Source organism: Podarcis cretensis, assembly GCF_951804945.1.
Source record: "Podarcis cretensis genome assembly, chromosome: 4".
Classification (NCBI taxonomy): Eukaryota; Metazoa; Chordata; class Lepidosauria; order Squamata; family Lacertidae; genus Podarcis; species Podarcis cretensis.
Genome location: NC_137173.1, coordinates 65,906,432 through 65,919,420, shown reverse-complemented (window position 1 = coordinate 65,919,420; position 12,989 = coordinate 65,906,432). Strand labels below are relative to the sequence as shown.

The window sequence follows — 12,989 nt, the reverse complement described above, 5'->3', positions numbered from 1 at the left end:
AAAATTATTGTTTGTAAGGGTTTTTCCACACATCTGAGGAGTGTCTACTTTGGATTGTACTCCATTTAGTCAAACCATCTATTCAAACAAATGAGCTAGCTCACATGTGCACCGTGCAAGCCATAGCTGCATCTGGATTAAGATGATTTAGTGTAGGTAGGTATTATGTAACAATAGCAAAAAAAAAAATAAAAAAAAAAATTAAAGTTGGTTTTCTTAACTAAGTACATTTTAAGGATAAGCTTCACAGCATATTGGAAGCTTTTCCTAGAAATATCCACACATTGATAAAAACTACTCAAAGGAAGGCAAGAGTTAAGACAGTACTTCATCATCTGCAGCCCACATGGTTATACAATATGAATATGTTAGTTATAAATGAGTATGACCATACTTGTTGCTGTAAAGATGTGGCTTTTGGCTTCAGGCTTGGAGGACTTAAAAAATGTTAGCCCCTGGCAAGAGGAGGGCCACCTCTTCTGCATTAAATAGATATAGTTTAGTTTACATGAGATTCAAGATTCAGTTTCCTGTATTGACAGAGCAGATCATTTCTTATGTCACACAGATGAAAGTGGGTCTATAGAGAGGTTAAATTGATTAAAGGCTTAAAATTGCTTTACAGGATATCAGAAAAGTACACTTGTTTGTTTCCCTAGATAAAGATTACATAGACTTTTGCCCAAGTCTCTGTCAATATTTTTTTGGAAACAAAGCATGCAAGGACTTTTTAAAGCAGTTTGCCATGTATGCTTAGATTTTAACCATCCTTGGGTTTTTTAAGTGCTTTCTATAAAGATGAAGAACTGTTTTCCCAATTTCTTTTAAATGCAGAACTATGGACTGGAAACTGAAAACCTAAAGACACTTTCTCACAAGCTAAATGCGTCTGCCAAAAACCTTCAGAACTTTATTGCGGGAAGAAGGAGAAGTGGTCACTATGATGGCAGAACCAGCAGAAAATTACCAAATGATTTCCTTACCTCAGTGGTGGATCTGATTGGAGCAGCAAAAAGTCTCCTGGCTTGGCTAGACAGGTAATTTCAGGACTTTCATGGATGACCATTTTAGTCATGCACATTCACCTACATGTTCATATGCTGTTTGTTAGAACACAATATTATAAAGCTATACCTGCTAATTGTAGTTACCTGCTTTTAAAAAAAGAGGAACTATCACAACATTTGGTCTGGATCTGCAAGTGTGGTAGAAACTGTCTGAACACAAGTTTTCTCTCCTGAAGTCAAACCCTCAGAATGCAAAGAAAGTATGTTGAAACAACTTCTGCCATATTTGGAATATATGTCTTCACCCATTAGGAAGGAGCAAAATAATGACAGCTCTTGGTACTTTGTTTCTTATTATTTGTTTCATTGAAACATATGTATTTTTATTTCACTGAAATGTGTATCTTATTTTTCAGTTTGAAAAAATACATTCCCCCAAATCAAATAAAAATATTAAAGCTACAGAGATAGGCCATCCAGAAAACCCCCAAATGCAAAGGAATGATAGCCTTTTAGGCCAACGGCCTAAAATATGGAACTTCAGCACACAAGGCTTATAGCTACCTGCTGCATTCCAAGGCACACCTAGATGTTCTTCCAAGGAAGAACTGGCAGTGCAGGTAGGGCTCATATGAAGGGCTAAGTAGGTATGAAGGCAAATTTGTTACATGCAATCAATGCTATTTTATTTTCATTAGGACCAGAATGCATGGGTTAACCCTTTTTCCCCTTGCCATGATCCTGATCTACTATTAGCGCAGAAAGAAAAGCTTCATTGGTACCATTGTTTGTGTTCTGTGGAGTGAAATTCTGAACCACATATCCATGGTAGCTATTAAATGTAAAAATGGGAAAAGAAACAAATATTCAAAGGTGGGTCTTCATATTTATTTGGCTTAGAGTATTAAAGATGTAAATATTGCCAGTTTGAATTATCCCCTGAAACCAATTGAGAGCTAAGATAATGATATGATTGTGGTAATATGCTCCAAGCACCCAACTCCAGTCAATATCCTGTTTACAACATGTTATAAAAATCCCATATGGATGTGACCCAGGCATGGATTACTCTGGCTGCTCATTCTTTCATTTAAATATGGCCTCAGTCTTTAGTGGGGAAGTCTTCAAGGAAAGAGTAGATGAATTTGGAAGTGAATTACATTCCTGTTTATTGTGTGTGTGTCTGCTTACCATTTGGCCTACTATTAGAAAGACCTGCACCTCTGTGTCTTTCTTTATCTCTCAAGAGATGAACTTCCAAATGAAGTCTCAATCTTCTCCATTGCTTTTCTTGAAGACTCAGTAACTTTATACTGCATATTAGTGGTGCTGATTAATCATTTTGGTTAGTGGTGACCTGTCTTTATCCCATACCTAACAACATTTTGCCACTGTAGGGACACACATGTAACAGAGCGTTGCCCAAGCTTGCTATCCCATTGTTAAAGGATCTATACAGCTATATGCTTTATCAATTTACTCTTCAATACTCTGCAGTTTTTCAGAAGATAATAGGATATTTGATCTACAATATGTTATCAGAAGCCCAATACTGTAGTTTAGCAGCTGCAGTGTTTGGAATAGTAGGTTGTGCACTGCATGGTACCTCACTAATCATGTGTGTGAATCTTAAAATACGACAATGCAAGAAACTCAAAATAACAACATTTTAACAAGATACCAAAGGGCAAAAATGAAAGTGATTTACCGTGGACAGTAACGTTATCCATCTTGTGTACCTACTATTGTGGAAGAAAGTTGTTTTAGAAGCTGTGGTTGCTAACTGTTCTTATATATCCTGTTCTTTCCTCCTTCTCATGCCAAGTAATACTGCTTTCTTTTTGCATAATTGGCTTCAGTGGTCTTATTTTTGTCTTCATGCTTCCCCCAATCTAAAACCCTAAAGCCTCCAAAGCTAATGCGCTGTGGAGTATGTTAAGAATGAGATGAATATTTATAAGGTTCTCTTTTTTTTTACTTGCTTTCTTTAGGACCACTTCACTCTTTCCTGGTCCACCTGTTGAAACAGCCATTTCAGTGCAGTATTTAAATCTGCTCCATTTGGCAGCAGCATTACACCTCGCCCTTCCTTCAACTCACTGGTTTCCTCGGAGATTTCTGTTATTTTTTCCATCTTTCCATGCTTTTAGTGTTGAATACAAGTTTCATATTTCCATGTGAAACAAATTTAAAGGGTGAGAAGAGAACCACATAACCTGAAGAATAGGACCAGGAACTTCTCAAAGAAATGTCTTTTAAAAAATATCATTGAGATAGAAAGTCTTGAGCAAGCTTAATATACAATTCTTTATAGTTTGGAAGTCATGTATGAAAGGGTTTAAAATAATCTGGCTTAGAATTTCACTCCACATGATTCTTTTTGTAGTTATCCTCTGCTGTGTCATTTTATAGAAAAGTACTCATGAGAGCCCCAGAACCAAACACTGTTTACCTGATTGTCTGAGATAAATCTTTTTTCCCATTTTCCCTTATTCTAGTAGAGCATGCTAAAAAGCTCAAAAGGCAAACAACTGTGGTAGTTTATAATATAGATAATAGTGAAGTTTAAAGTGCTTTGAATGGAAGTTACAAGTCAGAATGGGGTAGAATTGTCGTTAGTGCTGTAGAAAAATCCAGAAGGAGACATAACTGATGATGGCTGGGAAATGTGCTACGTTTCTGGCATGTGTTGTGGTTAATATTGTGCCCATGCTAAAATGTTCATGTTCATTTTCTCTCTTCTCTGTTTTCAAAAGAGGTTTTGCAGAAGTACAAAAAGGCTTTTGAACACCCCCCCCCCAGAACAAGCCAATGAATGTGCTGAGTGACCTTGAAATGCTCTATGACAGTTTGGGGGTGGGGGAAGAAACGTAGGATAATGGAATGGGGCACCACAGAGGTGGGCATACAGTGCAACAGTGAAGAGGAACATTGGGCACTGCATTAGTATGCAGCAGGTTCCAGTTACAGGTGTAGAATGCACTTGGGCTGACAAATCTAAAGGAAAATCTCTACTCAGTCACAAAGTTTGCTGGGTGGCCTTGAGAAGTCAATGTCTGTAAACTTAATCAAAAGGGGCACTACAGAGGGGGAGGGATAGGGTTATCACATGTACACATCTGATTTTTATATGGGTAGTAAAAGTAAAAAATAACAAATGAGTCCCTCAGGTTCAAGGATCATAAGCAGAAAGATTCACTCTTAGTAGAAGTTGTGTAATTAAAATTTCCAATTTCCCTTTATATGAAGAAAAAAACATTTCTTTCATTTAAGGTCAATCATAGTGCTGTGTTTCATAGTGCAGCCTAAATCAGTTCAATAAATGATGCAACATTCCTGCCTTGGGATGTAAATAATGTTGTATTAGAGTAGCAAAGAATAGCGTGAGAGAAATTTGCATCTGCACAAATGTTGTCTTTTGTTCTCTTTGGGGACCAATGTGTTTCTTCTTTTCTGGTTATTAACCTGTTTTGCCTAGTGGTTGGAGGGTATGGTTAATCTTCTCCCTTCAAATTTAGTTGCAGCTACAGGGTAGAAGATATTTTTTCTCTTTCAAAATACACAAATATTGTAGATAGCCATTTTTATCCATTTGGAAAACTTCAAAAGCCATAGGATGTTAATACCCTTATTACGTTCTGACAATTCAAAATGTCATAGAATCCTATGAATATAAAACACTTCAAAGGAATAAGTTTCAGCAATGGCTACATGTAATGATCTTGTACTGTAACTGCTTTCAAAGCAGTGTATTATAGGCATAGGGAAACTCGGCCCTTCAGATGTTTTGGGACTACAACTCCCATCATCCCTAGCTAACAGGACCAGTGGTCAGGGATGATGGGAATTGTAGTCTCAAAACATTTGGAGGGCTGAGTTTACCTAAGCCTGGTGTGTTATATATAACTGTAGCGTATTTGTTTTTCATAAATGCTATTGTTGAAGTCGTCTGTGTATACTTAGTACTTAAAGAGAAACCATGATTTCATTTTATTAAACTTTTTCATTTTTTCAGATCACCTTTTGCTGCTGTGACAGATTATTCTGTAACAAGGAACAATGTCATACAGCTCTGTCTTGAATTAACAACTATTGTACAGCAGGTATGAGGTCACCTTCATATCTTGTTTAATTTTATTTTAAAAGAAGCATTCTGTGTAATATTGTAAACAGGTTTCCTCTACAGTCAAACCATTTTTATTTGCTTAATAATTAAGATATCTACAGTTCCAATTCCTGCCTGGTAATTTTAGAATACTTGATTTTATGTTCATTTCCTTGTAGGGAGAGGAGAGGAAGAATGTGTCAGGAAATTTTGTATTCTTTGGAATTCTTACTTAATATTAAGTAATTCATTTCCAGTATCTTAGAGATGTTTCATTTACCACTTTGTGAGAAATTATTTAGAAGGCAGGATATACATTTATTAAATAAAAATCTAACCCCCCTCCCCAATATAGAACAGTATCCTGTTTTTTATGGCTATTCACCTATAACAGTATAACAAGGCAATTTATTAATTTGCACATTTGACTTTTCTGGAGTGGAAGGAATTAATATTCACTGTAGATCTATTTATTAAAGAATATAAAGAAGGAACAGTATCACCAGGCAGTTTAACACTAACATATGAACATATTAGTTTACAAGTGAGTGGGACCAAAGTGGAGAAAAATCAGCCATAATGATCATAGCTGTCTCCCATCTGTATTTTATTATACTTTAGTCAGTGTCTCATTTTTACTCATGCCCCTTTGGCATGTTTGAAAGATTGCTTCTGCACGTGCAAAGTTGGCCTCTACTTATTTGAGATAAGTTACCTACAAGTAATGTTGATTTAATTGAACATGCATTTATTATAATACAAACAGCCTGGACAGGCTGTGGCTGGACAGAGGGTGAGATTCAGTTAGTGCAAGTAGTGCTTTCTTATGCAGCTAGCGTTCTTGTTCATCCCCCTGTTGCAGCCCCCTGCACATTCCTGCACATAATCTGCTCTGGAAGGTTGGGGGACATTCTGGAGCAGATTTTGGGGGCATGCCAGGGGTGGGAGAAGGAAACTGGAAGTCCCATTGTGCAGGCAGATTTCCATTGCATAGGATAATACCAATAATTGTCTTGTAAATTTTGTGTGTTTTTCATTATACAATTTAAATTAAATACCCATGTTTTATTGTTTACATTTAGAAGTGTTGTGATGCTAACTGGGGACTATCATACTTCATTAAAATTTATAGTTAATATTGAAGGTATCACATACCTGTTTTTAGTTCATAGCATTTGAGATTTATGACATAATTTATCTGAAGGACTACTTTTAGAAGATCACTTTGACTGCATGGAGATTATATAAAATTAAATAATGGCAGGGATTATGCAATTGTTCTTATATTCATTCTTATGTTTGAAGGCATGTATAAAATGTATTGGGTCTGCTGCATGGATCTCTCGGTTTAATTATTGTTCACTGTGCTTGAGAAATATGGTGGTTTGGGGCTTCTTGGACACATTTCCTTTATAGTTGCATTTTGACAAAATGTATTAAGGTTTTAGTGCTGCCATACTTATTTCAATTATAGTCCTATATAAATAAGTTCAATAAATTATTGTTAGTTAAATACATTTTATAAGTCTTTCCCTACAATTCATATTATACATATATATAGAAGCCATTTTGGCAAGATAGAAATAATAATAATACCCACACATGAAAGTTCCTACTGATGTCTGCACATAATTTCTTCAACACATTTGATATAATTCCCATAACAGAAATCTTTATGTGAATAATTGTGTACTGCACAGGGGATCATGTGTTTTGAAGCCATCTCCTGAACTATGCTCCTTTCTATGTAAAAATGTCAGTGAAACATTCCATTCAGGCTGGTACTTAATATGGATACTTAGGAAAGCATGGATTGTCTCTTCTTGATGTGTTCACCTGATAAAATAGTGCTGCAGCTTCCTAACATACCTTAAGATGTATGCAGGGAGGGAGAGAGATTTCTACATTAGGTTTTTTCTTCACATCCAAATGCTTCCAAGGCTTCCTTTTGGAATCTAATCACAAAGCCCATGTTGATTCCACACTCTTGCAGATAGGTGTTGAAAGCCTCATCTACTTTTTGTTGATTAGGGGTTTCAGAACAGCAGAGTGGTAAAATGTTATTTTTATTCATATTGCTCCCACAAGCCCCTTGCTCATACTGCTTCAGGTGGAGGAAAAGGGCTTTGTGTTTTCTGTTTCTATATATATATTTGAAAAGCAGCATGTACAAAAATCTGATTGGTTTCCACATTGCTATAAGCATTGTGCATAGAACTGGTTGTCCTAAGTCTATCTCCCTGGCAACATTGGTTGTCCTAAGTCTATCTCCCTGGCAACAAGAGCCTTTTCACAAGTTATATAATGAATTATATGTATAGTCAAGGTCTTTTCATAAGTTAAAAGTTTAATTTTTTAAAATTCCATTTGTAGAAAAGAGAGGGGCTTCTAGTAGCTTTTCCTGTGGTTTAAAGATCACATTTATTTGTCTTAATGCTTATTAGTGCCTTCTCATACTTCAATAGGGAAAGAATATTGCCCTGGGAGACAGCTGTGTGGGCATCTTCACCTACTTGCTAGACATTTCAGCTGACATTTATGTAGATAATGCAATAGGCTTCCATCTTTAAGTTTAGTGTAGGTGTGAGTGCCTTCAGTTATTTCCTGCATATTCACCTCATTTCATTAGGAGAAAGATATATGAAAATTACTGTAATGCATTTCTGTACAGTTTCTCACAAGTTTGTTGCATTTCAAATACTATGGCGGTGGTAGAATTCACATGGGACGAGCAAGAAACAAGGAGTGAGGAACTAAGTAGGTAGGTCCTGGAATAACTAGATAGGTAGGATAATAATAATAATAATTTATATTTATATGCCGCCAGCCATTCTGGGTAACTTCTAACAAATTAAAACATCAAACACAGCAAAACATTAAACATTAAAACCTTCCCTATACAGGGCTGCCTTCAGATGTATTCTAAAAGTCATATATAATGACTTATTTATTTCCTTGACATATTACAGGCAGGCATTCCACAGGGTGGGCGTGACTACCAAGGAAGCCCTCTGCCTGGATTCCTGTAACCTCAATTCTCTCAATGAGGAAGCTGCCAGAAGGCACTTAAAGCTGGATCTCAGTGTCCAGGTTGAATGATGGGAGTGGAGACGCTCCTTCAGGTATACCGGGCCAAAGCCATGTGGGCTTTAAAGATCAGCACCAACACTTTGAATTGAGCTCAGAAGCATACTTGGGAGCCAATGTAGATCTTTTAGGATCGATGTTATATGGTCCTGGCAGCCACATTCTGGATTAGTTGTGGTTTCCAAGTCACCTTCAAAGAAAGCCCCACATAGAGCGCACTGCTGTAGTCCAAGTGGAAAATAACCAGAGCATGTACCACTCTGGCAAGACAGGGTGCAGTCAGGTAGGTTATCAGCTGGCGTACCAGATGAAGCTGGATAAATTTAGTTGTTTGGAAGCTTTGGATAACTAAATGGATGTGCTGCACTGGCAGAGGAAGAGGAGTGGGGGGGTGAGCGCACCGCCCCCAGCAGCGCAATCCAGGTGGGGTGCCATCGCAGCTGCGCCCCCTGCCCACGCTGGGTGCCACGCCTCTGCAGGCAGCATGCCACACCCCCAGGATGCACGCCACACCCCTGTGGGCAGCGTGCCCCACCCCGGGACACGTGCCAGCCTTCTCTCTGCCCCCTCCCCCGGTGCTGGAGAATGAAGTTCCGCCACTGATGTGATGTAGATATATATTTGCAAGACTCAGAAGGAGACTGAGCCATATGATAAAATGGGTATACTTTGATTTTGCTTTGAGCCATTATTTAATGGAAATTGACTTCCTGGTGCAGATCTTTGCATGCTCTCCCCAAAACCATACAGCAGGGGTTCCCAAACTGGTAATCTGTGGTATGTCTTTAAAAGTACAATAAAAAAATCATATAACATGTAGCTCAGCTCATGGCAGTTGCTACAACAGAGAGAATAAACATTATCCCTCTGAATATGGTCGTATTATTCCAGTGCCTTCTCAGTCACTCAAGCTTTGTGGAACTGAAGACATGTGCCACTTTTGCCTTAGTGGATGATAGATTATCCTCTAGCTGGATATTTTGAGGAAACAATAGTAACTTGCTGTTTGCAAATATAATCTATATTTGTCCTGCATTGGTGAAAAAGGATCTAGTGGACTGAGCATGGGTGCTTTAGATGTGTCTACAGTTGTGCATGGCTGCTGCTGTTGTTAAGTAATAATAATAATAATAATAATTTATTATTTGTACCCCGCCCATCTGGCTGGGTTTCCCCAGCCACTCTGGGCGGCTTCCATAGAAACCAAAAATACACTAAAATATCACAGATTAAAAACTTCCCTGAAGAGGGCTGCCTTAAGATGTCTTCTGAATGTCAGGTAGTTATAGATCGCTTTGACATCTGATGGGAGGGCGTTCCACAGGGCAGGCGCCACTACCGAGAAGGCCCTCTGCCTGGTTCCCTGTATCTTTGCTTCTCGCAATGAGGGAACCGCCAGAAGGCTCTTGGCGCTGGACCTCAGCGTCCGGGCAGAACGATGGGGGTGGAGACGCTCCTTCAGGTATACTGGGCCGAGGCCGTTTAGGGCTTTAAAGGTCAACACCAGCACTTTGAATTGTGCTCGGAAACGTACTGGGAGCCAATGTAGGTCTTTCAAGACCGGTGTTATGTGGTCTCGGCGGCCGCCCCCAGTCACCAGTCTGGCTGCCGCATTCTGGATTAGTTGTAGTTTCCGAGTCACCTTCAAAGGTAGCCCCACGTAGAGCGCATTGCAGTAGTCCAAGCGGGAGATAACTAGAGCATGCACCACTCTGGCGAAACAGTCCACGGGCAGGTAGGGTCTCAGCCTGTGTACCAGGTGGAGTTGGTAGACAGCTGCCCTGGATACAGAATTGACCTGCGCCTCCATGGACAGCTGTGAGTCCAAAATGACTCCCAGGCTGCGCACCTGGTCCTTCAGGGGCACAGTTACCCTATTCAGGACCAGGGAGTCCTCCACACCAGCCCCCCCCTGTCCCCCAAAAACAGTACTTCTGTCTTGTCAGGATTCAGCCTCAATCCATTAGCCGCCATCCTGCTGTCATAAATTTAGAAAAACAATACAGCAATTTTACCTAGTGGCTGCATGAAACATTGGATATGCCAATATTTTCTTATTTTTTCCATTTTCCTTTACGGTGAGGATTATTTTAATTGTAAACCTTAAAAATATGGAGAATTTATATTTTCTAGTTGTATGCATATATGGATTTATGTTTCAAGACAGCTCTTCGAGTTTAAGATTGTGAACTTGTTTGTTCACATTTCTATTTTTTTTTTAAAATAATTTTTATTAACTGGCCAATCACATCAAATTAAATCACATCATATAAATTCCGAATTACAAAGCCAAATTTTTAAATTTTGTTGGGGGAACCCATACTTCAAGATCCAAAGGGGAATTCAGATCATCTTCTTATTACTGCGTTAATGTCCAAATCAGTCCCAATCAGTCCAAACAAAGTTAATAATTCTATCCAGTCTTATCTTGGTGTTGCCACATCATATCTTGTTCGTATAATTTCTCTTTTTCCTTTACGATCTCTTCTGTTAGTCTCCTTAAGCCGATAGCAAGTGTAATAATCCTGTGTGGATTTCCCGTTCCTTCACTAAGTCCAGATGGTTTCCATATATCTCCTTCGTAGATAACATCACTTTATCCATCGTAAATTTTGGCATTTGTCGCTCTTAAGTCCCACCGAGGAGTTGATTCACGATATGTAAACAACTCTATTTCTCTCTTTCTCCTCCCAGACCCAAGAGCTCCCACAATGCCTCACAAAATGGCGGACGGCATTTTTTCCTGACTGCGTCACTCCAAAACTCTTAGCTTTCCAGCTTCATCTTGAAACATTGCTTTGGATCGAAAGTTTATCTCCACACAGCCTTAAATCCACAGCTTAAGTCCTTAATTTCTGACTCATTAGGGGAGGGGGATTCTTGTTAAATCACATAAAAAGGTAGAGGCAGGTTTTTTCCCCCCTCCCCCCTCAGTCATTACCGTATCTTGACGTTCTTCTCGTATTTTATTGTTGTCTTGTTATCAGAGATCTCTTCTGTCAGCAGTATTTACTCCCCTTTTTCCTTGATGTATGTGCAATTAATCATGTCGAAATTATTTCTTTTAAAGATCATTGCAACTAGAGGCGCGAATCGGGGACGGCGTCGAGGAGTGCCGAAAATCCCACAGGAGGGCTTTGTGCCTAGTGCCCCCACCCCCACAAATTTGGGGGTGGTATAGGGCACAGCAGGCAAGGGCCGTCCCCCCCATAATCCTGGGGGGGTTAAGGAGGCTAATTACCCCCATCATAGCCTCCAAATTACCTCGTGTGGGTCGGAGAGATGTTATTGTCAGCCATCTTCCGATGCGCCACCTAGTGGCCCCTGTTTGTTCACATTTCTAGGGCATATTTTTGTTTCTATTGAATTAAAATAAACAAATAATAGGATTAAATTTGCTTATTTATTTTTGGCACTGAGGAATGTATTTAAGTGTGTGTATATGTGTGTATGCATGCTTGCATTAGTTATTTCATTTATTATTATTATTTTTGAAACTATACTATATTGATTTTCCGGTATAATAACTAAGGAGACAACAATAACATTAGAACAACTCACCCTGCTTTCCAAAGTAGAGACAGTGTTAAAGAATAGGGTTTTTTATTTTCATTTTATGTTCCAACCATAATACTGTACATAGAAAGATTACTTTTAAAAGATAAAAATAAGAACAAGGCTAGGATTCTTAAAACAGCCAAAGACAGCAAAACCTATTGAGCTCATTGTTGAAATAGACCACAATCCTGTACACACTTGGGAGTAGGTTTCACTGAACTGAGTGGGATGTACTTCTGAACAATGTGCATAGGATTGTGCTGTTAATTGGTAATGCTATCAGTACTTTTTTTTCTAGAAAAACAGGTGCCAGTACTCACCATGAAGTTGTAACAGTGAGTGCCACACTTTTTAACAGTAACAAAAAGAGATGCTAGTACTGTGTATCATTGAGTACCCCCCCCCCAAAAAAGTACTGGCTATCAGTAATAATGTGAAAAACTGTTTAGAAATAGGACAAAGTTACATTCAACTTGGCAGCTATTTGCATTTTTTAAACAAGACTTTAATAAAAATGATTTGTAGAAATGTGAGTCCTTAATCTTCATGCTGTACCATTTCCCACTGATTTTAAAGTAGCATAGATTATCTTTGAGATTCATCATAAAACACAAACTTTGACATGTGGTGAATATTGCGGATTATGGAGGCCAGAGTAAAACTGGGGAGGGGGAGAGTAACTCATTAAATTATCAGTGAAAGAGGTCAATGTGCACAGAAAGGATTCCTTTTGCAAGTAACACATTGAATACATATTTATTAGAAGAATATCAGTAAAATTCATTGGAAATGGTAGATGGGTCACTGGGAGAAAAAAAGTATAATTCTTTTTTTTTAAACATCCCACTAAATAACTATTTGTTGCAAAAAGAATTAAGAAATGAGGAATATGCTAGGGAAAATATCTAGGGCCTTACAAAATATGTAAAAAATACACAGTTTCAAATATTAAGATCATTAATAAGTAGTTTTCAATGGGGGGTGCATTGCTTGGCTACTGCAGTGCATCTACTGTAAATGAGGGGGAAGGAGCACCAGTGCTTGTAATAGTATTAATATATTGCCTTCAAGGTACAGAGTGAAAGAAGCAAAGATGTCCTGAAAAACACTTGTTTGTTTTCTGGAAAGTTGTTGCTTTACTTAGTGAGTGGTTAGAGATGATAATGGGCTAGATTAGAGGTAGTTAATGGAAGCTTAACTCTAGCAAGACAAAAGTGTTCTTGGTTAGGGGG

General features: G+C 38.4%; 1 protein-coding gene across 4 annotated transcripts in view; it reads left to right on the top strand.

Moving 5' to 3' along the window:
- Window positions 1-12,989, top strand: part of CNKSR2 (connector enhancer of kinase suppressor of Ras 2) — a 248,492-nt gene that overhangs the window by 129,130 nt on the left and 106,373 nt on the right. For all 4 annotated transcript variants that reach the window (XM_079972207.1, XM_079972208.1, XM_079972206.1 and 1 more), the window contains 2 exons: window positions 835-1,037; window positions 5,023-5,110. In XM_079972207.1, the coding sequence (XP_079828333.1) occupies window positions 835-1,037; window positions 5,023-5,110 (291 nt within the window). The remainder of the gene's footprint in view (window positions 1-834; window positions 1,038-5,022; window positions 5,111-12,989) is intronic.